This window comes from Canis lupus, chromosome 27 (assembly GCF_048164855.1).
Source record: "Canis lupus baileyi chromosome 27, mCanLup2.hap1, whole genome shotgun sequence".
Taxonomy (NCBI): Eukaryota; Metazoa; Chordata; class Mammalia; order Carnivora; family Canidae; genus Canis; species Canis lupus.
The window spans coordinates 43490861-43518453 of NC_132864.1; the positions used below are offsets into that span (position 1 = coordinate 43490861).

A 27593-nucleotide genomic window follows, 5' to 3' on the forward strand; every position below is an offset into this window, starting at 1 on the left:
AGATAATGGAAAAACATGACCTTCAGACTAACAGTCACATTTCAAACCTGGATTTTGAGTTCTACATAAAATTGTCAGTGATCCACATACAGCTTATATGTCTACCCACGTACAATGGCAGTTTTCATAAAAGCTGAGTGTGTCAGTATATGAAGATTTGGATGCAATTATTTGCTCTAAAACTTAAGCAATATTCTGTTGTTGCAGATCTCTTTTTAACCAGACCTTTTGGGATTTCATAGAAATCGAAGCAGGCAAGAAATCCATGGGAAGAGGCCTTGAGGTAGAAGTATGCACTTTATACTAAACATTGTTTGAAAATAGAAAGTCTTTGCTGGAGTATATGGAAAGGAAGAATAAACACCGAGGAGATGGAGACATAGAAAACCCTTTTTGCCTTGCAAGAAAGCACAGTATAAACAACGGATGTTTTCTCAGTGGAGCACTTTCCTAAAATACGTTTTTGTGCAGATACAGAGCAAAATAATGTTATTTTTAACATATTGTTATTTTAATGTTACTTTTATCAAACAAAACTAAATGAAAAAAATTAAACGTATATTTACATAAGCATTTAAATGCTGAGAGTTGAATTAAATTAGTTTCCATTTTCTGTGACCCCCATAGCACTTCATACACACTGGTCTCTGCACTTTTCACTGGGGGTTGTATATAATTATTTGCATTTGTACCTCTGTATCTAAAATAAATTCTGAAAGAGTGGAGAATACACTTTGTTCACAGCTATGCTGTAGCCTACAACTGAGTTTCCACCCCGGGATATATTAATTTAAGTATTTTAAATAATGTTACATTTCCCCATTCCTATATCAGAAAGAATATATCAATGCATTAAAAATACAAAATAATTTTGGGTAGATTTAATTTGACTCCATCACACATGCTTTCATTCATTCATTTATCCTACATATTTATCGTCGCATTTGTGCTGGACAGTGTCTTGGTAGTTAAGACAGAAAAAGTATGTTTCCTAGATGAAGGAATGGTGATTTAGATTTGGAGCTGATGATGGATGACTCATCCTCACGTTGAACATCAAACCAGACAAGACTCTGATGGTAAGCAACAAGCTTTGTAGGTCATTAGAGACTTCTGCAACGTTGCCAGCCACTTTTACAAAGGCATAAAGGACATGCTTTTGAAATGTATGGATGATATGAAGCCCAGCAAAATGGTTCATGCCATAGATGGCTGAATCGAGACTGAGATAAATCTCAATATAGGTCTGAAAATCAAATGTGGAAGATATACTGCTGCCACTGCTACTACTACAATCACACTACCTTGCAGAATTATTACAGTTGGGGGATTATAGGTTCTCTCCTTTAAGCCTTAGAGGACTCTATAAACTGGACCAACTCTCTCCCTTTTGTAGATGAGGAAACATGAATTTCAGGTAGATTAGATAATTTGTCCCAAGTCCTAGAGTTGCTAAGTGAGACCAATAGAATTTGAACCTCAGACTGTCTAATGACACGCTCAGTGCTCTTATTCAGAATTTTAGGCTGCCTCCAATTAAGATAAGTACAGGCTCTTTAGGTAGCTCACACCTTGATGCAACTGATCCTGCTACTTGCCAGTTACATGGTTGTGGTGAATGTTTCACTTCTTGGAGTCTGCAGGTCAACTGATAATATTGTTAGTACCTACTGCACCAGATTTTGTGAGTGTTGACTAAGCTCATCCACTAGAAGCACTTGGTATGTTGCAATAAGTACATGTTAATAATGGTAGTATTATTTTTAAAATGTTTGCAATCAATGTTATATAATGAATGTAGCTGAATGTCCACAGATGTCTGTGGAATCCAGACAATTTCTCAAAAATCCATTTAGCACTTACGTATTGTCGCTTGCTTATTCTCAAGAAATCCTAACAAGGTCCCAGATATTCTTTTCATTTCTCATTTCAAAAGCTGACAGTCAGCCAAATACAGGAAAAAATAAAATTGTGGAAAATATGATGCTATTGTTCTAGAATAGCTACTTTTTTTTTCCTTTTTAAAAATGTATTTATTAGCGACAGAGAGAAAACATGAGCAAGGAGAGAGACAGAAGGAGAAGGAGAAGCAGATTCCCCCCTGAGCAGGGAGTCTGACAAGGGGCTCAATCCCAGGACCCTGAACTTAGTTCATGACCTTAGTTGAAGGTAGACTCTTCACTGACTGAGCCACCCAGGTGCTCCTAGGATATTTTCCCTGAATATTTTTATCTACAACATTTTAAAAAAAATAAAGATTGAAAGTACCAAGTGTCCACATTAAATCTGTGGAAGGTTTTACATACTTGTGAATTATCCCTGAGCTCATGGGATTTGCAATTTCCAACTGAGTGACAATCAAAGAGAAAAATCAGAAAAACAAACTTGCTTAGAAAAGTCAACTAAATTTATGTAACCAGTGCTACTTTGTTGAACTGTGTTAATTCATTAATTTCTTCTTGTGAATGATGTCATTTCAATGCCTTAACACTGTTTTTTCAGCCTCTTTAGGACCAAGACTACCCGCCATTTTTAGTGAGATCAAAAATTCACCCACATTGTCAAAAATGTAAGGATTTTGTCGTTTTTAAAGGCTGAATAATATACCACTGTACATATATACCACCCTTTCTTTATACATTCATTGGTCCATGAACACTCAGATTGTTTTTATATCTTGGCTATTGTGAATAATGCTGCAGTGAACATGGCAGTGCAGATATCTTGTCAAGATGCTGGTTTCATTTCTTTTCTTTTTTTAATATTTATTTACTTATGAGAGAGAGGGAGAGGGAGGGAGAGAGAGAGAGAGAGGAAAGGCAGGTGGGGGCACGGTCAGAGGGTGAGAGAGAGAGAATCTCCAGTAGACTACCTGTGGAGCAGGGAGCCTGATGTAGGGCTCCATCTCATGACCCTGAGATCATGACTTGAGCCAAAGTCAAGAGTCCCAGACTTAACGAATTGAGCCACCCAGGCACCCCCGCTTTCTATTTTAATTTCCTCTCTCTACCACTATGCTGCCAATTCTTCAGCCCATGCCTCCTCCTTTCCTCCTACCAACATTAACCACTATTCAAAAGAAATGTCCTGCAAAGCAGAACTTGTTTAGTTCCATTTGATAAAAAACTCAATTAAATGAAAAGTGATGAAGCCATTCATAAGTAACCAATTTGGGGTAATTTAATTTCACTGTCTTATGGTTAATTTTTATCTGCAATGAAATGGCAAGAAGAATCTGGTGTTGATAAATTTCTCCAAATGTGCTTTTAGTAATCTCATCATTCTGCCAGTATCCCTTAACTATATTATTTTTTCCTGTATATTATGTTGCTTTTATGTCCCATGGACTCTTGACTATATAACTAAATAATAAAGGAAGTCAAAGAAAGAGAAATGGATGATCCCCTAATGCATAGTTTTAGCTATAAAAATAATGGCCAGGTGGTAAACATCACAGCCAATTCCCAGCTTCCAAAGAAAAACAGTAAATTGTGCTCTGAAGGGACATGCATTTGAAGCTTGTTGGGCTACATGGTATGGCATCTTGTCCTTAATGTGCTGGAGCTGACTAGAGGCTACTTTGAATTTCCTATAAAATTTAAATCATTGTTTAATGAACCTAATGAGCTCAATAGCATTGACATCACATGCCGTTTTAAAGTATTTATTTTATGAGTAATAAACAAAAAGATTTCCCCCTTCATGCATCTTTACTAAATATCAAAAGTGAGTTATACATTATTTGGGGGAATCCTTTCAAAATGTATACATATATTAAGTGGTCATGTTGTATACTTCAAATATCATACAATTTTGTGACTAACACCTCAATAAAGGTGAAAAAAATGTGTCCTACAGAACCCTTCAGCTACGTGATAGTACAAACATTTAAACTATTACCTTTTCAATGGTTTGGTCAAGATTTGCTCTTTGTACATAACTTCTGGGTTTTAGAAACTCTCTTAGGTATTTTATGGTAATTTAAATTTTGAATTTTTTTTTTTTTTTGTAAAAATTCTTTGTATTACCCATGATGCCAATGTCAGGTTAGAGAACTCCTGCAATCAATCAATCATCAATAAAAATTTTCTTTAAAAAATTAAATTAGTGGATATTGGTAGAAATAAAACATACAAGAAAAATCATACATTCCTTTGTATATAAATTAATTTCATCATTACAATCACATACTATGGCTCAAGCATAAAAAATAAATATAACCACCACAATGCAAGATTATATAACTGGGTTAACAGAATCAGATATAATTTAGATATCAAACACACAGTATACTATTAAGATGTATGAGAAGATTTTTACTGGGCACTAGAATGTGGGTAGGGTCCTTCTTTGTTATTGTAGTCAAAAGTATACTGAACTTAGAAATGAAAGATCTTGGTTTGAGCCCTCCTTCTAACATGCTAACTATATTGTCTTTATTCTCCTTCTCTTAATTCTTAAAATTAAAAGGTTGTTCTAGAATAGTTATTTGTTTTTTTTTTAGAATAGTTATTTGAATGGTGCTTTCCACCTTTAAGATTTTATGCTTTTATAATTTATTTTAGTTGCTATACTTATATTATGCCAAGCTCATGATGATATAACTGATAGAAGATTTGTTCAAGGAACCACTGCAACTTTGAATAGATAAAAATGAGAGATATTGGTTTCTACTGCATAAGCAACAGTTTATGAAAAATATGACCAATACATATAAATGCATAAGTTCATTTAGGTAAACTATGCTTTTAAAAATGGACTTTTTAATTAATGGATGTATTAATTTCAGAGAGAGAGAGCATGCGCGCAAGCAGGAGGGGAAGAGGGAGAGAAAGAATCTCAAGCACACTGTATGCTAAAGATGGAGCTGAATGCAGGGCTCAATCTCAGGACCCTGGGATCATGACCTGACTGGAAAACCAGAGTAAGATGCTAAACTGACTGAGCCACCCAGGTGCCCCTATGAATAGACTTTTCTTCCCTCTTTAGCTGCTAGGAAACATCATAAAAGTAAGCGGGGCTTTCTTCTCTGAAAAGATCAGATTGAAACATGATGAATATATATGTGCAATTGAAAATAAGTATAAAAATACATTTAATGCAACCTTTTACATATTTATTTGGCTTAAGATCAGATTTTTATTTTTAAAGAATTTTTTCACCTCCTTTCTCATAAAATTTTTTTCTTTGCTTTGGAAGTGGATAGGATGAGATGTGAAGGTTTTCAACAAAGGCAGTGCAGTGTGGCAGAAAAATATAATTGGCTTTAGTAGCAGGAACATCCAAGTTCAAGTGGTATTTGAATCAATAAATAGATGTGTGAAAATGGTCAAGCCATAAAACTTCTAACCCCCTGTTACCTTATCTATAAAGTTAGCTAATATATTTTTTTAAAGTTAGCTAATATTTTGGTATAATTTCCCCTGCTGTATTATAAGAAAAAAGTTACTAATTAACATTCATTTATTCATCCACATTCATATTTTGCATTTTTTTCAATTGTGGTTCACAATGCAAATAGATGGTGAGGGTAGTAAAAATAACAAGACAATTTAAAGTATCAGCATTTTGGTGAATATTTTGCAGCAATATACTTTAAAATATGTAAATTTTCCTCTCTTGCATAATTATAGTAGGGGTTTCAAATTACATTCAACAATTCAAAAGTAGTATATGGACAATTGTATAAAATCATCTCTAATACTTTCTACAACCATGACTCTCAAGAAGGAAATACACTTTCCCCTCAGAGGAAAATATACTGATTTGCTATTGTTTAGGTTAAAAAATGATGGTTGCAAGAGTCTAGTCAAAAGATAATTATCAAACAGTTGTGTAACTAAAAGAAAAGCTATTCCTTTCTTTTCTTTGAAGAAGAAGAGAAGATATGGAGAAAAGCCAGAAAGATAGGCTTTGGGAGGGCTCTGTGTGGTGTGGGTGGAGAGAAGAATGGAAGACTACCTGTGCTCAGACATTCAACAGAATTTGAAGAACAATGTGTCTTTGGGTTTTTTTTAAGATCAAAAAAAATATTTTATTTATTTATTTATTTGAAAAAGAGAGAGAGAGTGAGAGAGCAAGTAGGGGGAGCAGCAAAGAAAGAGGGAGAAGCTGGCTCTCTACTGAGCAGTGAGACTGATGAAGGACTTGATCCCCAGACCCTGGGGTCATAACCTGAGCCAAAGGCAGATGCTTAACCAAGTAAGCCACCCAGGTGCCCCTGAAGAACATTTTTTTTTAAACTTTTATTTATTTATGATAGTCACACACAGAGAGAGAGAGAGAGGCACAGACACAGGCAGAGGGAGAAGCAGGCTCCATGCACCGGGAGCCCGATGTGGGATTCGATCCCAGGTCTCCAGGATCGCGCCCTGGGCCAAAGGCAGGTGATAAACTGCTGTGCCACCCAGGGATCCCAGAACATTTTTGAACAATAAAAGAAACTATTTGTATTTCCTAAATGCTCCCACCTCCTCTAACTAGCCTGGTCAAATAGAATCTCTGATGGAAAGTCTGTATAAGCAGATTTTAGTGTAAATTAAAATGGATTATCATAAACTGAATTATTGTTCTGATTTTCTACTTTCTCCCTGTTATTGACTATTTCTCCCCATTCCCTTCACCAAGTGACACTGCAGGAGCTCCCATTCAAGAAGATGTATGTTATATGCACGTGTGGTTATGTGTGTAATTAGGTGTGGCCTCTTGTATTCTTGACCTTCATAAGGAAACATGTCCAAAGTAGGTGCTGGTGCTGAGTAAGACATTTGTGAAGCATGTTTCAACCTGAGCTGGACCCACACCTGTTGGGGGCCTGCTAAGATCAGTCAACCCAAGCTGACCTTCCCCTACCAACCCTTACCAACCTTTGCCATCTATTCCCTACCAACCCCACAACCCTTACCAGTCACTACCAACTCCTACTAATCCCTACCAACCTGAGGCCCAAGAGTGAGAGAAGTGACTATTCACATTGTGTGTCATGAAGAGATGATATTACTTGTTACATAGCATCACTGCAGCATTGATGACTGCTGCAAGGGTTAAATTTTACATATACAGGTTCAAGGTATAAAACAGAGAGCATTCACTGAAGTAGGAACTCAGAGATAGAATGGTCTTGTAAGGATATAACTTCCTCCAATTGGCCAACCCCAACCAGAAATCTTAGGTTCCATTCAATCTGATGTATATATCAAGAGGGCTAGGGACTCCAAATGACAAATGAAAAATATATTTATATATACATGTTATCTGTAGAAAAATAGGTCATTTATGTTAAAAAAAATTCTATTATTTGGTGTATCTTTGAAGTCTATCTGAGATCTATTTGTTATAGAAACAGTCCTAAATGATAATGCTCTTCTGTGGAAAGTATGAAGTCAATAAAAGATGGAAACACAAACTTGCATTATCTTTTCTCAAAGCAAGCCAAGATTTGCTAAAAGCAGTGTAGTTTTTTTGAAAAAGATAGATTGACATAGAGTGAATCAGAAATTCACTAAGCAAGAACTCGATGAACCATGTGTCTTTTTAATGTAGAGAATAAATATTTAGTAGTAGAAAAGAAAGGAAAAGAAAAAGAAGGAAAGAAGCAAAAGAAAAAAAAAATATGTCTTCCTTCAGACACACAATGTAGGTAGTCCAATATGTAATCAGGAACTTAAAAAGTTGATAAATTCTTCAGTGAGGATCTCTGAAACCTTTATGAGTACATGAATCATATGGAGAGTCGGAGTGGTCTAGGCAGAGGTACAAGTGGAGAGTCCATTTATGGATTAATGCCATGTCCATGTAGTTTGAGGTTTATCAGTCTATAGTTATTTACAAAAAAAATGGTGATTGTTAAGTGAAATAGAAGCATTAAAAAGGAAAATTAAGCTTAGGACCACCCAGTATCAACTCAGAGCATGAGGTAAAAGCCACATACTTCTACTGGATCATTAAAAGGAGCCTTTTACCTGTAGTTGAGGATGGAATGTACTCAAAATAACGCTCAAGATGTAATAATAAAGAAAGATGCATCCACAGCCCTGACACATCTTCTACTCCAACTCAAAGTACTTGGAAGCACTTCAAAACCTTAAACATCTTAATTTTCTGGGACTTCTGAATGAGACATTTATCATCTTTTTATTGCTATAAGGTAGCAGTCTGCCCTTCCCAGGAGATTATAAAATGACCCCATGTAAAGTAGGTGTCTCACGAGATAATGAACACCCTCCTCAAGATCTATCACTATCCACTTTCACTGCTTTTGTAACAATAACCAAGGTCAAGGTGCAGCAGAGCTAATTGTCCCCGCTATGGGAAGAATAAGATTATCTACCAAAAAGGACAGCAGGATATGGTTAACAACTACTGGTGGCATCTAGGGGAATATACCTGAGAATCAATCTTCCTTGTGCTGGGGTAAAGGGAGCAAATTACAGCTCTGAATGACAAGAGAGTTTTTTGATATATAAGGTGCTTAAAACTGTGGTAAGGACATCTGGAGCTGATCTTAACTCACTAGCAGGTTATTCCCTGATGCTCCAGAAAAAAACAATGGCTTACAATGAACAAGGTATAAATTCTAGAACTGTCAGAGATTTGAAGAAGTGGTCAGAGACTCAAGGCTATGAGCATTTTAGTATAAGTTGTTAATGTGGGGTGAGAGAAGACACCACTTAACTTTGCTCCCCAGGAAGGCCTCCGTAACATCCCTTCCTTGAAGCAATGAAGAATGGCACACCTTGAGGTGCAATGGCATTACCAGGGTATTCACGGGTGGCTTTCCTCTGTAGGCCAAGGAGGGAGTACGTATCTTGCTGCTATGGAACTGCATTTCTTAGTGTCAGTGTGAACAGCAGAATTCTAGAATATGGGTTCTGAATCCAGGTGGCAGTACTCAAATGTCAGAGGCAGATGGAGGAAGTGTTTCATAACAATTAGCAAGGCTCGAATGGCAGCTGAACTGCTATGAAGCATAGGGATCGTGGTGCTTCTAAGGCAAGATAGTAGGGTAGCCAACAAGGGTAGTGCTTGATTTATAGAATCAAAAACTGCTGGGATGCCTGGGTGGCTCAGTGGTTGAGCATCTGCCTTCGGCTGGGGTCATGATCCCAGGGTCCCGGAACTGAGTCCCCACATCAGGCTCCCTGCATGGAGCCTGCTTCTCCCTCTGCCTGTGTCTCTGCATCTCTCAATCTCTCTCTCTGTGTGTCTCTCATGAATAAGTAAATAAAATCTTTATAAAAAAAAACTGCCAAAAGTAGGTGAACTCAAAGACTCATTTACTATGATCTATCTTCACAGTGATTAATGCATATTCTAAATGTGGTGTTAAATAACTAATTAAATTAAAGGGTATTAAACACCTGATTTATTGTCCGTGAGATTCCACATGGCCATCATTTCAGGCCAAGGGGCTCATTTTATGGCAAAAGAGGTACAGTTATGTGCATATAACTATAGGGTCCTAGTTGGCCATAATGTACTGTACCATCCAACAAGGCTGGCCTGGTAGTATTGGAATAACTTCTTAAAGAAAAAGCTAAGGGCAGATTTGGGGATGAGTTTCCATAGGGCTAAGGCAGTGATGGCCATCATACAGCACTTTTCTTGATAGGGAAACAGGTGAAAAAAAAAAAAAAAAGACCAGGTGAGAATGAGAGTCAGGGTTTGAGATATGAGTGGCCTCTATCACCATCATCTTGAGTGAACTACTTGGGGAATATATGATTCCTGTCCTTGCAAATTGAGGCTCAGAGGTCCTAATTTTTTTTTAGGGACAAGAGTCATGCTTCCACTAAAGAGACAGACTAAGGTTTCCATTAAACCTACACTAACAGTTGACCAAGTGTTTTTAGTTCTTTTTTTTTTTTTTTTTTTTAGATATTATTTTATCATGACAGACAGAGAGAGAGAGAGAGAGAGAGAGAGGCAGAGACACAGGCAGAGGGAGAAGCAGGCTCTATGCAGGGAGCCTGACGTGAGACTCAATCCCGGGTCTCCAGGATCATATCCCAGGCTGAAGGTGATGCCAAACTGCTGGGCCATCGAGGCTGCCTGTTTTTGGCTCTTTATGCTGGTAGACCAAAAGGTACAGAAGGGAGCTGTTACAGTTATAAAGAAAGTTAAGAACCTCTTAAAGAAAATGTGAGAGAGCTTGCTCTACCACACATCAAGACTTACTGGGTACAATGGGGATTTTAAAGGTATTAATTCTTCCAATCCATGAACATGGGATACCTTTCTTTATCTGGGTCCTCTTTTATTTCTTTCATCATTGTTTTGTAGTTTTCAGGACACAATTATTTCACCTCCTTGGCTAAGCTTATTGCTAAGGATTTTATCCTTTTGGATGCTGTTGTAAAGAGATTGTTTCCTCATTTTGCCTTTTCAGATAGTCCATTGTTAACATACAGAAATGTAATTGATTTTTGTATATTGTAACTTTGATCAATTTGTATGTTAATTCTAATATTTCTTTTCTGTGGAGTCTTTATGATTTTCTACATATAAGATTATGTCATCTGCAAACAGAGATAATTTTACTTCTTCTTTTACTGTTTGAATGCAATTTATTTTCTTTTGAGGTCTAATTGTTCTGGCTACAACTACCAGTACTATGGTGAATAGGAGAGCTGAGAGTGGGTATCCTTGCCTTGTTCCTGACCTTTTTAGAGCTAAGATTTCTGCTTTTTTCTCTTGAGTATGATGTTAGCTATGAGCTTTTTATTTATGGCCTTAATTAAATGGAGGCCCATTCTTTCTGGACATGGTTTGTTTTTATCATAAAAAGATTTTGAATTTTATCCAATTATTTTTCTGTATGTATTGAGATGATTATGTAACTTTAATTATTCATCTGTTTATGTCGTGGATCACGTTATGTGTGTGTACGTTGAATTCCAGGGGCTCAGTCAAGGTATCATGGTTTATGATCCTACTAATGTGGTAATGAATTTTGGTATGCTGATATGTTGTTGGGGATTTTTGCATCTATATTCATTAGAGATATTGGCCTATAGTTTTCTTTCTTGTCATGTTTTTGACTGGCTTTGGTATAAGGACAATCCTGGCATAATAAAATGAGTTTTGACATTTTCTCTATTCTCCAACATTTTGGGAAGAGTTTAAGAAGGAATGGTATTAACTACTCCTGTAAATGTTTGGTGGAATTTGCCAATGAAGCCACTTGATCTTGGATTTACATTTGACAGGAGTTTTTTTGTTGCTGATTACTCTTTATTAATTATTAGATCATTCAGGTTTTATTTTTCTTTATGAGTCTTGGAATTTATCCATCTCTTCTAGGTTATCCAAATTGTTGGGATCCCTGGGTGGCGCAGCGGTTTGGTGCCTGCCTTTGGCCCGGGGCACGATCCTGGAGACCCGGAATCGAATCCCACATTGGGCTCCCAGTGCATGGAGCCTGCTTCTCCCTCTGCCTGTGTCTCTGCTTCTCTCTCTCTCTCTGTGTGTGACTATCATAAATAAATAAAAAATTAAAAAAAAAACAAAAACAAATTGTTGGCTTATGATTTTTCATAGTCTCATGACTTTTTGTATTTTTGTGGCATCAGTTGCAATGTTTCTTCTTATCTCTGATTTTGACTTTTCTTTTTTTCTTAGCTAAAAGTTTGTCAATATTTATCTTTTCAACAAAGTAACTTCTAGGATGTATCTTGCAAGAAGTTACTGTAGCCGAATTCATAAAGGGCCACAGTAACTTCTTGCAAGATACATCCAGGAAGGCAAAAGAAACAAAAGCAAAAATGAACTATTGGGACTTCATCAAGATAAGAAGCTTTTGCACAGCAAAGGATACAGTCCACAAAACTAAAAGACAACCTACAGAATGGGAGAAGATATTTGCAAATGACGTATCAGATAAAGGGCTAGTTTCCAAGATCTATAAAGAACTTATTAAACTCAACAGCAAAGAAACAATCCAATCATGAAATGGGCAAAAGACAGGAACAGAAATCTCACAGAGGAAGACATAGACATGGCCAACATGCACATGAGGAAATGCTCCGCATCACTAGCCATCAGGGAAATACAAATAGAAACCACAATGAGATACCACTCACACCAGTGAGAATGGGGAAAATTAACAAGGCAGGAAACCACAAATGTTGGAGAGGATGTGGAGAAAGGGGAACCCTCCTGCACTGTTAGTGGGAATGGGAACTGGGGCAGCCACTCTGGAAAACTGTGTGGAGGTTCCTCAAAGAGTTAAAAACAGATCTGCCCTATGATCCAGCAATTGCACTGCTGGAGATTTACCCCAAAGATACAGATGCAGTGAAAATCCGGGACATCTGCACCCCGGTGTTTTTAGCAGCAATGTCCCCAGTAGCCAAACTGTGGAAGGAGCCTCGATGTCCATCAAAAGCTGAATGGATAAAGAAGATGTGGTCTATGTATACAATGGAATATTCCTCAGCCATTAGAAATGACAAATACCCACCGTTTGCTTCAACGTGGATGGAACTGGAGGGTATTATGCTGAGTGAAATGAGTCAATCGGAGAAGGACAAACATTATATGGTCTCATTCATTTGGGGAATATAAATAATAGTGAAAGGGAATAGAGGGGAAGGGAGAAGAAGTGGGTAGGAAATATCAGAAAAGGAGACAGAACATGAAGACTCCTAACTCTGGGAAACGAACTAGGGGTGGTGGAAGGGGAGGAGGGTGGGGGTGGGGATGAATGGGTGACAGGCACTGAGGGGGCACTTGACGGGATGAGCACTGGGTGTTATTCTGTATGTTGGCAAATTGAACACCAATAAAAAATAAATTTATAAAAAAATAAAAAAATAAAAATAAAAAATAAAAAAAAAGAAACCTCAAAAAAAATAAAGATACTTCATGTCTGAAAATATTAAAAAAAAGTAACTTCTAGTTTCATTGATTTTTTTTTCTATAGTTATTATGTTCTCTGCTTGATTTATTTTTACTCTAATTTTTATTTCTTTCCTTGTGCTTACTCAGGGCTTTGTTTGTCTTCCCTTTTCTAGTTCCTTGAAGTGTAAAGTTATGTTGTATATTTGAGATCTTTCTTTTTTTAATTTAGACATTTGCCATAAACTTCCCTCTTAGTATGCTTTTTCTACACCCCTTAAGTTTGGATATGTTGTGTTTTTGCATTTGTCTTGAGCTATTTTCTACATTATTGTTTGCTTTCTTCTTTGATTCATTGGTTGCTCAGAATGTACTGTGTGATTTCCAGATATGTGTGAATTTTCCAGATTTTTTTTTCCTATTATCGATTTCTAATTTTATTCCACTCTTGTTGAAAAAGTACTTGGCATAATTTCAATCTTCTTGAATTTGTTAAGGCTTATTTTGTGACCTAATATGTGATCTCTCCTGGAGAATGTACCATGTCTCATTCAGGAGGTAGGTGTATTCTGTTCCTTTTGGGTAGATTATTCTGTCTGTATCTATCAGGCCAGTTGGTCTGCAGTGTTGCTCAACTCTGCTGTTTCCTTGTTGATTTTTCTGTAGATGTTCTATCTAGAATTGGCAGTGGTCTTTCAAGTCTCCTACTCTTACCTCACTGTCTAATTTTCACCATTTGCCTATATATTTGGATGCTCTGCTCTGTATGAATTTATATTTATAATCATTATATTATTCTAATGAGTTGAACATTTTATCATTCTATAATGACTGCTTTTGTCTCTCATGATAGATGAAACATTGATGAAAAAGACAAACATTGATGAAACAGATGAACATTAATGAAAAAGAAAATAAAGAAGACATAAGTAAATGGAATGACATCTCATGTTCATGAATTGGAAATGTTAATATTGTTAAAATGTCCATCCTGCCCAAAGCAATTAGAAATTCTATTAAATGTCTACCAAAATCCCATTGGCATTTTTTTTACAGAAGTTGAAAAATAGTTCTAAAATTATATGGAACCACAAAGACACTAAATAGCCAAAGCAGTCTTGGGGAAAAAAACAACAAAAACAGAGCTATCACAATTCCTGTTTTCAAGGTATATTGCAAAGATACTAAGCTAAAACAGAGTTGCTCTGGCATAAAAACAGGCAAATAGACCAATGTTACAGAGTAGAGAGGCCATAAAAAAAAAAAAAAAATCCCTGCTTATACAGTTACCTGATCTTCAAAAAGAATGAAAAAGGCAATGGAGAAAGGCTAGTGTCCTCAACAAATGGTGTAGGGAAATTTGGATATCCACATGCAAAATAATGAAATAGAACCCTATATTACACCATATACAAAGATCAACTCAAAATGATGTAAAGACTTATAAAAGCTGAAACTGTTAATGCATCTATAAGAAAATATAAGGAAAATAATTGCCTACTAAATAAATATTTATGTAGAAGAAAATGAAATGAAAGTGGATTTGTCTGTGACATCACATGCAAAGATCAACTTCAGATGACAGACCGAATACAAATAACAAAATAAAGTTTTTCACAATATAGAAGAATGCCTTAAAGATCTAAGGATAGCAAGTCACAATTAAAAATAATGGCTAGGGTGGCTCAGTTGGTGAAGTGTCTAAGTCTTGATTTAAGTTCAAGTCATGATTGTAAGATTGAGCTCCACATTAGGCAGACACTGAGCATAGAGCCTGCTTGAGATTCTCTCTCTTTCTGTCCTTCTCCCTCTGCCCTTCCACACCCTGGTCACGCACAATCTCTCTGTCAAACAAACAAACAAACAAACAAACAAACAAACAAACAAATAAAACTCTTTGTATCAAAAGACTCTGTTCAGAGAGTGAAATACAAGCTCCATAGTTTGAGAAGATGTGTGAAATACATGTAACAAGGAGTGAGTCATAGATGGAACATATAAAGAGTCCTACAGATGAGAAAGAACAGGCAAGAAGAAAATCAATAGTAACCCAAAAGATCATTGGATATGGGATTCAAAAAGGTACTTGGGGAAAAAAAAATGGAAAATGGCAAGTAAACAGATGAAAAGATATTCAATCTCATTAGGAAAATGCTGATTAAGATTATAATGTGGCACCACTGAAACCACACCTCAGACTGGCTCAAATTAGAAAGATTGACACAGCAAAACTGCAGACAGGAATAATCAGTAACTCAGAGAATCATCACATTCATACGGAAAACAATTTGGGCTTTTCAGTAGAGTGAAGTATACTCATATTCATAACAGAGAAATTCAGGCACATGTGCACCGAGAAACATTATACAAAACTATTCACAGCAGCATTGATAACAGCAGCCTCGACCTGGAAGCCACTCCAATCCTCATCAATAGTAAGAATGTGAAAATGAGGTGTAGCACAGCCACATACTGTCAATCAAATACATGAATAAATAGGCCGAAAGTTGGCTCTAAAAAGATAAAGGGGAATAAAAGAGGGCAGATACTAAAGCATACATACTCTATAATTCTATTTATAGGCAATCAAAAAAAGACATAACTCAGCTGTGTTGTTTAATGGGTATTTATGGAGTTGGTTAATCTACAAGAGAAACCAAGGAACTAACCCCCACAGTTAACCGAAGGTGGAGGAGAGTATCACTGGGAGGGAGCACACATGGGGCTCTCTTGGTCATGGTCATATGCCCTGGCTGCACTTGCACATCTTTACTTTATAAAAAAAAATTGTGCATATATGTTTTGATCACTTTCTAGCTATTACACATGATTCTTAAAGTTTAAAGCACAAGATTTGGTCTTAATAAAAAGCTTCAGAAATAGTTGGAATCCTCCCTGTAAAACCAAAAGTTGATTTGCCGAGCTTCCTCCTGACTTAGGCAGTAAAGTCGGTGTAAGTAATTGTAGTGAGCTATAACGTTTGTAGAGAAGGATAACTGAATCCAACTAGACTGAATAGGCCATGAATTTTCATCAGTCTATAAAACAGAAGTGCAATTTGTATTAAGTTGGATCTCATAAATAAGCAATGTAGCATTAAAAGGCGCAGCCAGATGAATGGAATGAGGGTTTGTGAGGCACAAATAGTCCATATTTCTTCTTAGACAAATATTAAATAATTTAAATAGAGTATATATTGTAAAGGGGTGGGTGGAAAATACAGCTCCAAGCATGTGACCAAACAGGCTGGTAGCGTATCTGTCACAGGGTTCCTGCGCATGATCTTCTTAGACCTACTGTTTCCCTGTCTCCATGTAGTAAAGATTTTGCCCTGTTAGAAATTCCACTTGTTCTCTGTATTTACATTGCTTTTTAAACGAATCCTATGTGTTCTATGCTACATGCTGAAATTCCAAAAGTAGACATGTATCCAGTAGCAAAACTTTGTCAAGATACTTTCTTTATGCACATGTGTGTGATACGCCACATATGTACTCGTACACGTTGACATCTATTATATCTCTTCTCTTTTTACAACACTATCTGAGTCTTCATTGAAAAAAAAATGTACCTTTAGATCATTTTAATCCATTACGTCTAGTTTAATTCAGCATCTTCTAAAAGGCAAATATTGGGCTGAGTAATAGATTTCTCAGATCAACATGACGTGTCTCTGCTTCCCGTAAACAGATAACTTCAATATACTTTGGTAAGTAATATCCAAAACGCATGCACAGTATAAATGGAACCATGAGGATGGGTCATGTAAGATACAGAAATGGTCAGGTGAGGTTTTCCAGAAGAGATTATGTTTGACCAGAATGCTCAAAGGTAATTGCTCTAGATAAAGAATGGAAAAAAGAAATCAAGGCAGGGGCATGACCCTCTGGACTCGGGAGAGGACCCAAAGGACTCGGGAGAGGTACTGAGAACGTGTATTAGTAGCTGCAAGCAGGTTTGCACTGATGCAGGTAAAGCTGGAAAAGAGCAGTGGGGTGTGTGTGTGTGTGTGTGTGTGTGTGTGTGTGTGTTTCTTCGCTGTGCTGAGAGATGTCTCCTGTGGCGGAACTGTTGGCTAGAGACAGCGTTCCAGCAGGTACACCAAGGATAATTAAGTGGTGTTAAGGCCAGCATCAGGATAATCCATTAAGTGAGAAAAATAGCAGCCAAGGAAACAAACTATAAAGATGTATTTTAATGTAGTGTGTCCTTTAAGGATAGCAGAAAAATAGACTCTGTTTTACTAAGAAAAAAACCAAAAAGACGTTGCGATGTGAATTTGGTGAGAAACAGCAAGAGCTGGACCGTAGTTGTCTGGAGGGAGAAGGAAGGAATCTGAGAAGACGAGAAATGTGTAAAATGATCAGGACTGGAGACGGGCTGGGTGTGGATAGTGGCGGTGGGGGGGAAGGGGGCCCAGGGCTCCCCAGCACCCGGCTTGCCATTGGGAAACCAAAGAGCAGCATCTGGGAGAGGAAGCCCTGTCCAGGGAAGGTGATGCTGAAGGTCGAGTGCTAAGAGGTTGAACAGGGGGCACCTGCAGGACACGTGGGTGCGCTAGTTTGACAGGTAAACATCTGTTCGAGGCTGCAGCTTCCAGGAGCAGGGGGGGCTAAGGACACAGCTGTGGGGGACACGAGCGTGCATGTGTGATAGAGACCATGCGTGTGGGAGCCAGGAGAGTGCCCCCAAATGAACGTGTAGCGTTGGAAGGACACCTGAGAAGCCCCTTGTGAGATGCAGTTAGTTTGGCAGGTGGTGGAAACTTCTATCACCGTGATCGTGGTGACGGAAACACGAGGATCTGTGTGTCCCAGCTCCAAACCTCACCAGACTGCATCCCTGAGTCGTGTGTGGTTCTTTGAAGGCCAACGGTACCCGGGAGAAACTAGAAAAGGAGTGTGATCATCCAGCAGAAAAAGAAAAGGTCTAAGAAGCAAACAGATACAGGAAAAGGTAGAAAGAACCAGACGTGCTACAATCGGAAACCAGGAGCCAACAGGGAGGGGAGGCCTCCGGGGGGGGGGCGGGAGACCCATTTCCAGTGTGGCAGAGAAGTTATTCAGATAATGATAGATTCAGCAATAAGGAGGTGACCACGATCATCCATTGCACATTTGGGATCATACAAGTGTGGATGTTTACACACACACACACACACACACATGCAGACACAGGCACATGTATTTATCATGACCTCGGCCACTAAGATGAAAACTGCTCTAAGGATGGGCCCTCGGTAAATATTGTGAAAACACACGCAGAGAATGTTCTCATTCATTCACCAACTGCTGATTGAGTAGCTGAAAGATCACAAGCTTTCAAAAATATTCACAAAAAAAACAAAACCAAACAAAAAAAAAAATCACAAGCCCCAGGTAAATCTCCACGAGGAATATTTTTCGGTAGCAGCATTAAGATACATTGTCACCCGGTTTTCAAAGTGCGTGGGCTGCCTTCTTGGCCGAGTCCAGCGCCTGCGTGGCCTAGTGCGACTTGGCAAGAGAACCTGTGAAATTCCCCACCGGTGACCCACTTCAAAAAGAAGCATTAGGGTTTCAGGCCCTGTCGAATGCCATCCTGAGCTACAGAAAAATCAATAAAACACCCTAAAGCTCCCACCTCCGTTTCAGTTTTAGAGCCCCACATAGGGAGGCGACAAGTACATCCAGCAGAGACACACCCTGGGGGCTCAGATTTATTTTCCTTAATATTAAATTTCATAGTTAGCATCCCACCCCTTCTGAACACTGAAGTTCACTAATGATTTGAAAACTGCTCTCAGGAAAAAAAAAAGAAGAAGAAAGAAAAAAAAAGAAAACTGCTCTCAGGGTTTATTTTATTTTATTTTATTTTATTTTATTTTATTGTATTGTATTGTATTGTATTGTATTTTTTTATTTTATTTTTTATATTTTTTATTTTTTATTTTTTATTTTATTTTATTTTATTTTATTTTATTTTATTTTATTATTTTATTTTATTTATTTTATTTTATATTTTGCTCTCAGGGTTTAAGCGGAATTGCTACCACCTTACCGCAGCTGGCGTTCCGCACATAGGCCTCACGGGGGAAGGCACTTATGTTTCAGGTTAAATAAATTCAGCCTCTTTTGTTTTTAGAACTGGAAGGACATTTTGTTGACTCAGGGCTCTATCTCTGTTACTTAGAGCTAGAGGAGGTCAGTTCAGCATAAGGGTCTCTACAAGGCATTGATGGGGAGTTTAAAGGGAAGCAGCTCCCTCCATAGTGTAGACACTGCAAAGAACCCGGTTGAAACGTAAGAGGAAGTGTTGTCCCAAGTGTGCCTGCTCTGCCTCCGTGTGGGCTCTCCTGCCCAGGGCTGTTCTGAAAAACAGGACGAACTGGGATTTAAGGGGAGCTGTGGCTCCTAAGGAAGCCCTCCAGGGGACGCTGCAGGAAGCTTCCCCCCTCAATTTCCACTCACCCAGAACATGCAGTGAACGGCCTCCTGGGGCACCTGGGCCAAAGTAAAAACTTCTCACCCTCCCTCCTGCTATATTCTGTTAGACCATCACAGACGCTGTGCGGGAGACGGTGCTTCTGAACAGATGGCCCTTCATCTCCTCCTCACTCCCCATCCAGACTCAGGGTTGAATTTATTGGGCCTTGGTTGGGAAAAATAAATGGAAATGGCATGCACCATATTGAGCGGAGTGTCTCCATTCCCCACTCGAGACCCGGGGTGTATGGTGGGATCAAAGTCGTGCACTTGACTTAGGCATCAGGACGGATCATTCCTAGCTGGTCTTCTGATTTCGGAAGACATGGGATCTGGGAGACACATCTGAGCAGTTTAGCATCTTAGCATTTTAAGACAAAAAGAGACATAATCCTAACAGAAGACTCCGCTTCCTTACCCTCAGCTATTTAACAGTAATATATGCACGCGTAAATTGTTTATATATATGTAGTGTGCATAAATATCCTCTACTGCATAATGTCTCTCTCCCTCCCTCCCTCTCCCCCTCCCTGTCCCTCTCCCTCTCCTTCTCCCTCTCTCTCTCTCTCTCACTACACACACCCCTCAAGTCTTCTGCTTCCCTGGGATCTGGGAGGACTGGGGATTTTGTGCAGCAGGTGTGAGGTCTCTTACACCTGAGACCCACTTGGAGATGAACTGTTGGCAGCTTGTGGCCCAGATTCAGAATGTGCATAAAGACCCTCTAGACGCAGCCTCTTGTGACACGTTGTAAAGGGCACTAAACAAGATTTTATGCGGGTGCGCCAAGTTGTCAAGTCTTCCATCAGCAGCTGTGTCATTAGGCCTCCCTGGCCTTCCCCATCAGAACTCAACATGTTTCTCATCAATTTTCTACAACTCCTCTGGACACATCTTCCATTACTGTCAAACTATTGACTTGTTCTCCAATTGCCTCTTCAGCTCAACTCTGTCCTCTGTCTCCTCTATCATATCTGCCTGGCATCTTTCTTTTTTCTTTTTCTTTTTTTCAACCTAGGATCTCACTTATTTGTCAAGATACTACAGATGAATACATTCTCCCATGAACCCCAACGCAGCTGACTTCGTCCTCCGTAGTGTTCCTCATCCTTTAGGAAATCATCCAGATGACACACACATTGGACACTTGATATAGAGATGGAGTCTGTTCTTACTCAATTTCCCAGGTTTCATTCTGCATCTGTTCTTTTCTCCCCAACAATGCTGCTGCTGCAAATGCTCTGAGAATTATGCAAATGGTTTCCAAAGTTAAGTGTAGTATATCATGCTTGTGTGTAGTGGGTTCTACGTTCAAAAATTACTGGTTGGTAGTTTATTTTTTAATATGCTGATAAAACTTCTTTGCTTGGCATAATCCATAAACATTGCTTTGGAAGTATTTCCTATTTAATAAAGTTTGCTACTACAGTCCTACTTTAATACACTAAAAGAAAGTGAGAAGTTCCTTCAGCATTTGAATGCAAATACTGGATTGTGCATGCTAAAACACCATTAGAACAAAAACTCCTTAAGTCAGTAACTCAAATTCAGTGCAATAACTAACCATACGTATCTTAGTTTTAAGTGTGTCCTAATCGTTTTTTGGTGACAATTAAAATTAAATTTTATAAGCAGAGCATGAGTCATTTAGTGAAATTAATGTATTATATAATTATCATTAGGTAGCAACAGGAGACCATTATGATGCATCAAAATTCCATTCTCTGAACATTACAAGTTCTCTGGAACTGTGCAGAATCAGTAGGATGCACCTGCTTTGCATGTTTTCCTGTTCCTTTGTACTTTCAAACTCATTTTAGTTTTTTATGAAAACACGCTATTGCCTAAAGACCAGGACAATTACTGCTTTGTCAAATTACAAATGCTAAGGTTAACATTTCAATTTTTAATGCTGAAACAAACTACAGAGACCATTTCTCATCTAATTTAAGAACTAGAAGACAAGAAACAACGTTAATGCTCTAATTCCTTCGAAGGCAGAGAACCACTAGGAAAAGTAACAATAATAAAAAGAAAGAAAAAGTAAAAATCATTAATAATTAGTCATTATGTTAACATCTACTTACATATTATTAATTATATATCCAAATGGGTTTTCTCTTTCCTATGCTAAGTACATTAAGAGAAATGAAGAGGAAATTTTTCCTAAATGATTTCAATACCTGTTTATTTTAGCTGAATAGTTGGTAGATGTGACTACATTTTTCAGTTTTCATCAAAGTGGCAACTAGAGTGATAACTGTAATGGTATTTTTAAAAGATATTTTATGTATTCATTTGAGAGAGAGAGAGAGAGAATAAGTGAAGAGGTGGGGCAGAGGCAGAGGGAGAAGCAGAATCACCATTGAACAGGGAGTCTGATGCAGGATTTGATCCCAGGACCCTGAGCTCATGACCTGAGCTGAAGGTAGACACTTAAGCACCTGAGTCACCCAGAAGCCCCCAATATTTAATCATCATCATTATTAGACTAATATAATAGTTCAGGCCTCTAGATCTGGCCTATTATAACTACCTTCTGAGCTGGCAATCTCCCATTACAATCCACTCAGGAGTAATCTTTATTGTAAAAATCTAGTGGTGCCTGAGACCTTCCAGAGGTCCCCCTCAGCACCTTCTCCAACACGCAGAGAGGAATTTTTACAACATGGCACATCCAATTTGCTGTAATATGACATGTCAAAGCCTTGTATCTGTTTTTATTCCTGCAATAATGTGCTGGAAATATTCCAACTCCTTCCAATTTTCTTCTTGCCAATATTCGTCCTTCATGAGCCAACTTCAGCACAATCCCCTTTCTTATGTTTTCTGCACGTGCTACTCAGATTTCACCACCTTGTTTTTGCTTGGTATAAGAGAAACTGTCAGTGCTCCATGTGTGTCTCTCAGAGCACATATACTTTCTGGCCGACTTCCATCTGCTGCTATCTGCAGTGTGACTAAATGCCCTTGAATCCAAATATAAGAGATCTGGCTGCTTGCCTGCACTTGGGGCAGAAAGTACCAAAAATGGCTCCTCCACAGCATCAGTGACCAAGAACTCTCAGGATTTCATGCATAAATTTGCCAGTTCCATCACTTCTCAAGATTGATAATTTTGGTACATATGTTTGCAGAATTTCCTAGATATGCTCTTGAAATTGGGCTTCAGTCTTCCTAATGACTAATTTAGTTGCTGTCCATTCATTGGCAGCTCTCTTTTTCCTTGAATTACTTCCTACTTTCCTATGAGTATCACTTGAACTTCTCAAAAATTATTTCTACCTCAGTCTTTTGTCTACAGGTCTTTTCTTGTAGAGTCCACAAGAAAACTTGTGACACTGCAGGTATTATTACACAGAGTTCTGGAGTTGAATGGCTTGCTGGCTACATGGCATCAAGACTCTGTGGCTTGTTGCAACAGCACAATGACCAATCCTCTCCCCTGTGGTGAGCTTGGGTGGCATAAAGGCATAAAGGGAATGTATGCTTCACAAAATATCTCTAGGATTTGAGAGGCAGAGGGACAATGATGATGATGATGACTATGGAGTTGTAAGTATTTTCAGAGCTCTGAGGGGGAAAAAAACCTGATGAGCTCACGTGACTGATGAGCTCATGTGATATGTCCAATCAACACCTCAGGCCATGGTATGAAAGTCAGAAGGTCTCTGCCTTTAACAACATTTAAAGAAACCCTCATCTTCGGTAGCCAGAGAGAACACTCTATTGAACACCAGACCTTTGTCTGACTGGAAGAGCAGCTGGCTTGTAGAGAACGCTTGCTTCAGAGCATCAACAAAACTTTTATTCAAGACTCAAGGCTTTAGTAGGGTAGTGGTGGGAGCCTGAAGTCTGCATTCACCATCTAGCTGACCCAATCCTGTGAGATAAGGGTTCTTTCCTTGCCTGTAGCTCACAAAGATGCCTTATCTCAGGTAGATACTCTGAAATATATGTGCCTTTCTCAAAATCTGCCCTCAGTTTATGGCTTCTAAACCATCAACCATGTTCAAAACCAAGGATGGCCCAACTGAGGAAATACTGCACTGCTATAAGAAAAATGGGATTATTCATCAAAGGAAGTACAGAAACTGGCTGATATACCCAGTATTGGAATCAGGAGAGCATGCTGGACAAGGAGTGTGTACAAATATAAGTACCAAGAAAATCCTAACTATATGTTTAGACAAATAATTTATGTCTAAACATCTATATTTTGAGGTATGCACTTACAAATTCACACATAATGGTAAAGCTAATTACATATATCTCTCTAAATACCTTATTACAATTCCAGAAAAAAAATATATATAAAATAAGAAAAGAATAGTCTCAAATGAATCAGTGTTTAAATCACCTAAGATTCATAAGATGCAAATTCACAAGCTTATAAATAAGTGAAATCCAGTGGACGCAAGGTGATTTGAAAAAACAAAACAAACAACAACAACAACAAAAAACTTGAGTATCTCATTCACTGATCACTACTGTATGTTGCATTAGCTCAATCTTTTTTCAAAATTAAAGTGTTAGAAACACAGTCACTTAAAAATACATTTAATAGATATAGTCCACTTACCCGTACTTGACCCACAAAGGCATTGGCTTCTTCTTCCACCACAGACAGATTTCTAGGAAGATAGGGGTCAAACACTGGAGCGTTGTCATTGACATCTGTCACCACAACATTTACAGTAGCAGTCGAGGTCTTAAAGAAGGAAAAAAAAAAAAAAAGATTAAATGCGAAAGGAGTTATTTTCATTTTGATGTCAGCTAGTTGGTCATCTTGACGTTTGTCTATCAGAAATACAGTGAGAACTTGCATCATTCCAACTAAAACCCAAAGCATCTCATTGCTATTCCTGCTCTTAGCTTTCCAAAAATGAATAATAATTAAAAAAAGACAAAGAAAAAAAGAGTAGGTTTGCAATATTTCAGCACCTCTCACTGATAGAGAAAGCAAATGATATTACAGGGCAACCATCTTCTTGAAAATGTCAAGTATTTCCTGGAGGCTTACTTTGAGAAAGTGATTTTACCTGTACCTTGTTCACATTTTATGGGTGGGCAAGCTTTTGTTTGTACACACATCTACTTCTTTTTATCTGAAATGTAACATTTCTGTAGTTTATATCACATTTCACACTGTTTAAAAATAAAAATGGTACATTATAAAAAGGCACAGTGCATCAAATGGGTATTTTTAGGTAAGTAAACACTGTCAGAAAATACTACACTCACCATTTTCTGGGTTCACCTCTAAACCAAGACTTTGAGCACCGCATGTCACTATTTAAGTGGTTACCTTATGATTATGTAGCCCAAGGAAATAGTAAATAAGCAGGTCCACCTCCCAGTAGTATGTGCTACCTGGTTAAGAGGTAAATCCTCAGCCTGCTGCAACCAGAGACTATTACGTAGGTCAACGACTTTTGCACAATCAAGGAACATTGTTAGATGTGAGTCAAGCTGGAAACTGTTTACTCTAATCAAAGCCTGAGAGCAGCAGCTGCCCTGCACTGAGCTCTGTGATTGTGTGGGACAGATCACTGAAGCCTGGGGCCAGAATCAGAGAAAGAAAAGGCCCTTGGCTGGCAAAAGAAAAATCCATTATGCTACAATAGTAAAGATGTGACAAGATGTAAGGTAAAAGTAGGAGAAAAATGCAGGATGAAATAATTGCCCAACTTTTGTTAAAAACAAAACAAAACAAAACAAAAAAGAATGCCTGGGTGGCTCAGTCAGTTAAGAGTCTGGCTCAGGTGATGGGCTCTGGAGCCTGGGATTGAGCCCCACTTTGGGTGTGTGTGTGGGGTCCCTGCTTAGCAGGCAGTCTGCTTCTCCCCCGGCCCTCTGCCCCTCTCCTCTGCTCACGCTCTTTCTCTCTTTCTCTCTCTCAAATAAATAAACTCTTGAAAAATTAAAAAAAAAATACTGAAAGAATTTATTCTAACTGTACATGATGTAGAGTGAAAGGCTAACATGCCGAGCAGCAACCCTTGGCTCAGAGAGAGTCAATCTGAGGAGCTCCTGTAGCCCTCATGGGATATAGGGCCAAATACTGTATTCCTAGAGAGCAAGGAGGCAAAGACCTGGTAAATTCCCTGTCCTTCCTGTTGGGATCACTGCCATTCTGCATCTAGCAGTAACGGTGCATGGGGTCTAGATCTTGCCACACTCCAACTAAAACCCATAGCTCAAACTCCAATTGAATTAAGGTTGTCTGTCCCTATTTTAACAGAAGCAAAGTATATCTTCCTTTGAGCAATATGACTTTACCCCAAGCTTTTAAGGTTTTTCCACATGCAATATTCAGCAGTCATTCAAAAATCACCGTGCACAGCGGGGAATTCTTGGGCATTCATAATGGGTTCTTTCTCTATTTGGTGTATTGTCTACACTGGTGGGCTCATTCGGTGAAAATTCATACAGCCATTCAGTATCATTTGTACATTTTTTATATAAACCCCAATAAAAAAATTAAATAAATAAAAATAAATAAATAAACCCCAATAAAAATTTTATCTAAAGGCATGCCAAAGGGGTGTCTGGGTGGATCCATCAGTGAAGCATCTACCTTCGGCTCAGGTCATGATCCCAGGGTCCCTGCACCTGGCTCCCTGCTCAGTGGTGAATCAGCTCTCCCTTTCCCTCTGCCCTTACTCGTGTTCTCTCTCTCTCTCTCTCTTTCCCTATGAAATAATTAAATAAAATCTTAAAAAAAAAATAAAAGCATGCCAAGGATGACCAGAATAGTGCTGTCTCATCAAAACTTGGAAACAGTCTAAATGCCCACCAGTAGGAGATGGTTTTATGAGCATAGCAGAATAATATATAGTACGGAGGATGAACAGAGCACCGTTACAAGTACCCACAGGGATGGGTTTCACAAACATAGGTTGAGTGTAAGAAGTGACACACAAAGAAGCACATGCTATAGGATTCCGAGTCTATGAATTTCAAAGATGGGCACAACTTCTCCATTGTGCTAGAAGTCAGAAGTCACTTTGTGAAGAAGGTGGGCTGGAACCAGCATAGTCCTAAGTCCGGGTACTGGGGTGCTAAGTAATTCTTGTTTCTTGCCCTAAAGGAGGTGGGGGTAGTGATGACATAAATGTGTTCACAATGTGAAAATGTATTAAGCTGCACAAGTAAAGTTCCTACATTCCTTTGTGTGCATATCTTCATGAAACCATGTAATTTAAAAGATGCATGAGCACAAACCCACTTATATGTAGATATATATGGAGCTGTATGAATTCAAACATTACCTGATGAGATGAAATGCAGAAAATTTAATTTGCTCCTTTTAACTTGTATATAATTTCCACATTTCCTCCAATAGGGCTACATTGCTTTTATAATAAAAATCAGTGAAACAAATGTTATTTCTCTAAAAGTTGTGTAAGAGTTAAAACCAGTAAAAGGATGTTTTTACAGAAATAAGAGTTCTCCATTTGCCTGAGGGTCAATAAGACGTGGAAATTGATAGCCTGGAGTAAAAATCTGAGCAGTCACAGTAGAATTTGCTGACTTTCCTTCAAGTGGCCTGATACTCTTTGTGCCGGCCTGTCCATATTTTCCTGTCACTCTACTATATAGGTTTTCATCATATTCTTTACAATCCTCATAGCTTGATGCTGTGATGTGGGATGTTTTCAGCCTGTTTTGGTGCTCAAAGACCATGGACGGGAGCTGAGTAATGCAGAAGAGAGCAGGGTCACCAAGTAATCTGCAAAGTTAAATGATGAGTGCATTGTTTTTGTATTAAGAGGGGCCAAAATAAAAAAAAAAAAACAAAAAAAAATAAAAATAAAAAAAAAAGAGGGGCCAAAATCTATGGACCATGTTGACATATTTTTCCACATCTTAGTGACCGTATATGACATGAGGCATACTCATGTCTCTTTTTACAGAAATATTAAGTAATAAACACACATAGAATAATTTCCAGTTTGTGTTTTTCCTGAAAAGTCATCCAAAGACCATTTGCAACAGAATCATTTGGTTAATCATTAAAAGTGCCCAGGCTACACATTAGACCTATTGACTCTATCATTTAAATCTATTGAAATAGTTGTAGATTTGTTGGTTGTAAAGCGCAATCTTGTAGATTTTTTTTGATTGGTTCAGAAAGATGGTGACAATGCTTCAATATGGATTTGTGCCCTATAGGATGTCTATGTATCTTATCAGGGACTGATTTTTGGTTGGTTAATGTTGAATACTTAGGACATCAGCTTAGGCCATTTTAAGTAAAATCTATAAAAAGAACAATACGTCAGCGAA

The 27593-nt window shown here is 38.2% G+C and overlaps 1 protein-coding gene and 1 long non-coding RNA gene across 3 annotated transcripts in view; one reads left to right on the forward strand and one right to left on the reverse strand.

The window, feature by feature from the left end:
* Positions 1 to 27593, reverse strand: part of PCDH15 (protocadherin related 15) — an 876905-nt gene that overhangs the window by 220805 nt on the left and 628507 nt on the right. The window contains exon 18 of the mRNA XM_072803740.1: positions 23884 to 24012. Coding sequence (XP_072659841.1) covers positions 23884 to 24012 — 129 coding nt within the window. The remainder of the gene's footprint in view (positions 1 to 23883; positions 24013 to 27593) is intronic.
* On the forward strand, positions 1537 to 11464 carry LOC140619085 (uncharacterized). 2 transcript variants are annotated; one of them, XR_012019002.1, is made up of 3 exons: positions 1537 to 1684; positions 4790 to 5010; positions 11302 to 11464. It is a non-coding gene; the product is annotated as an uncharacterized lncRNA (long non-coding RNA). The 2 variants fall into 2 exon arrangements; XR_012019003.1 differs by having other exon boundaries at positions 4790 to 4924.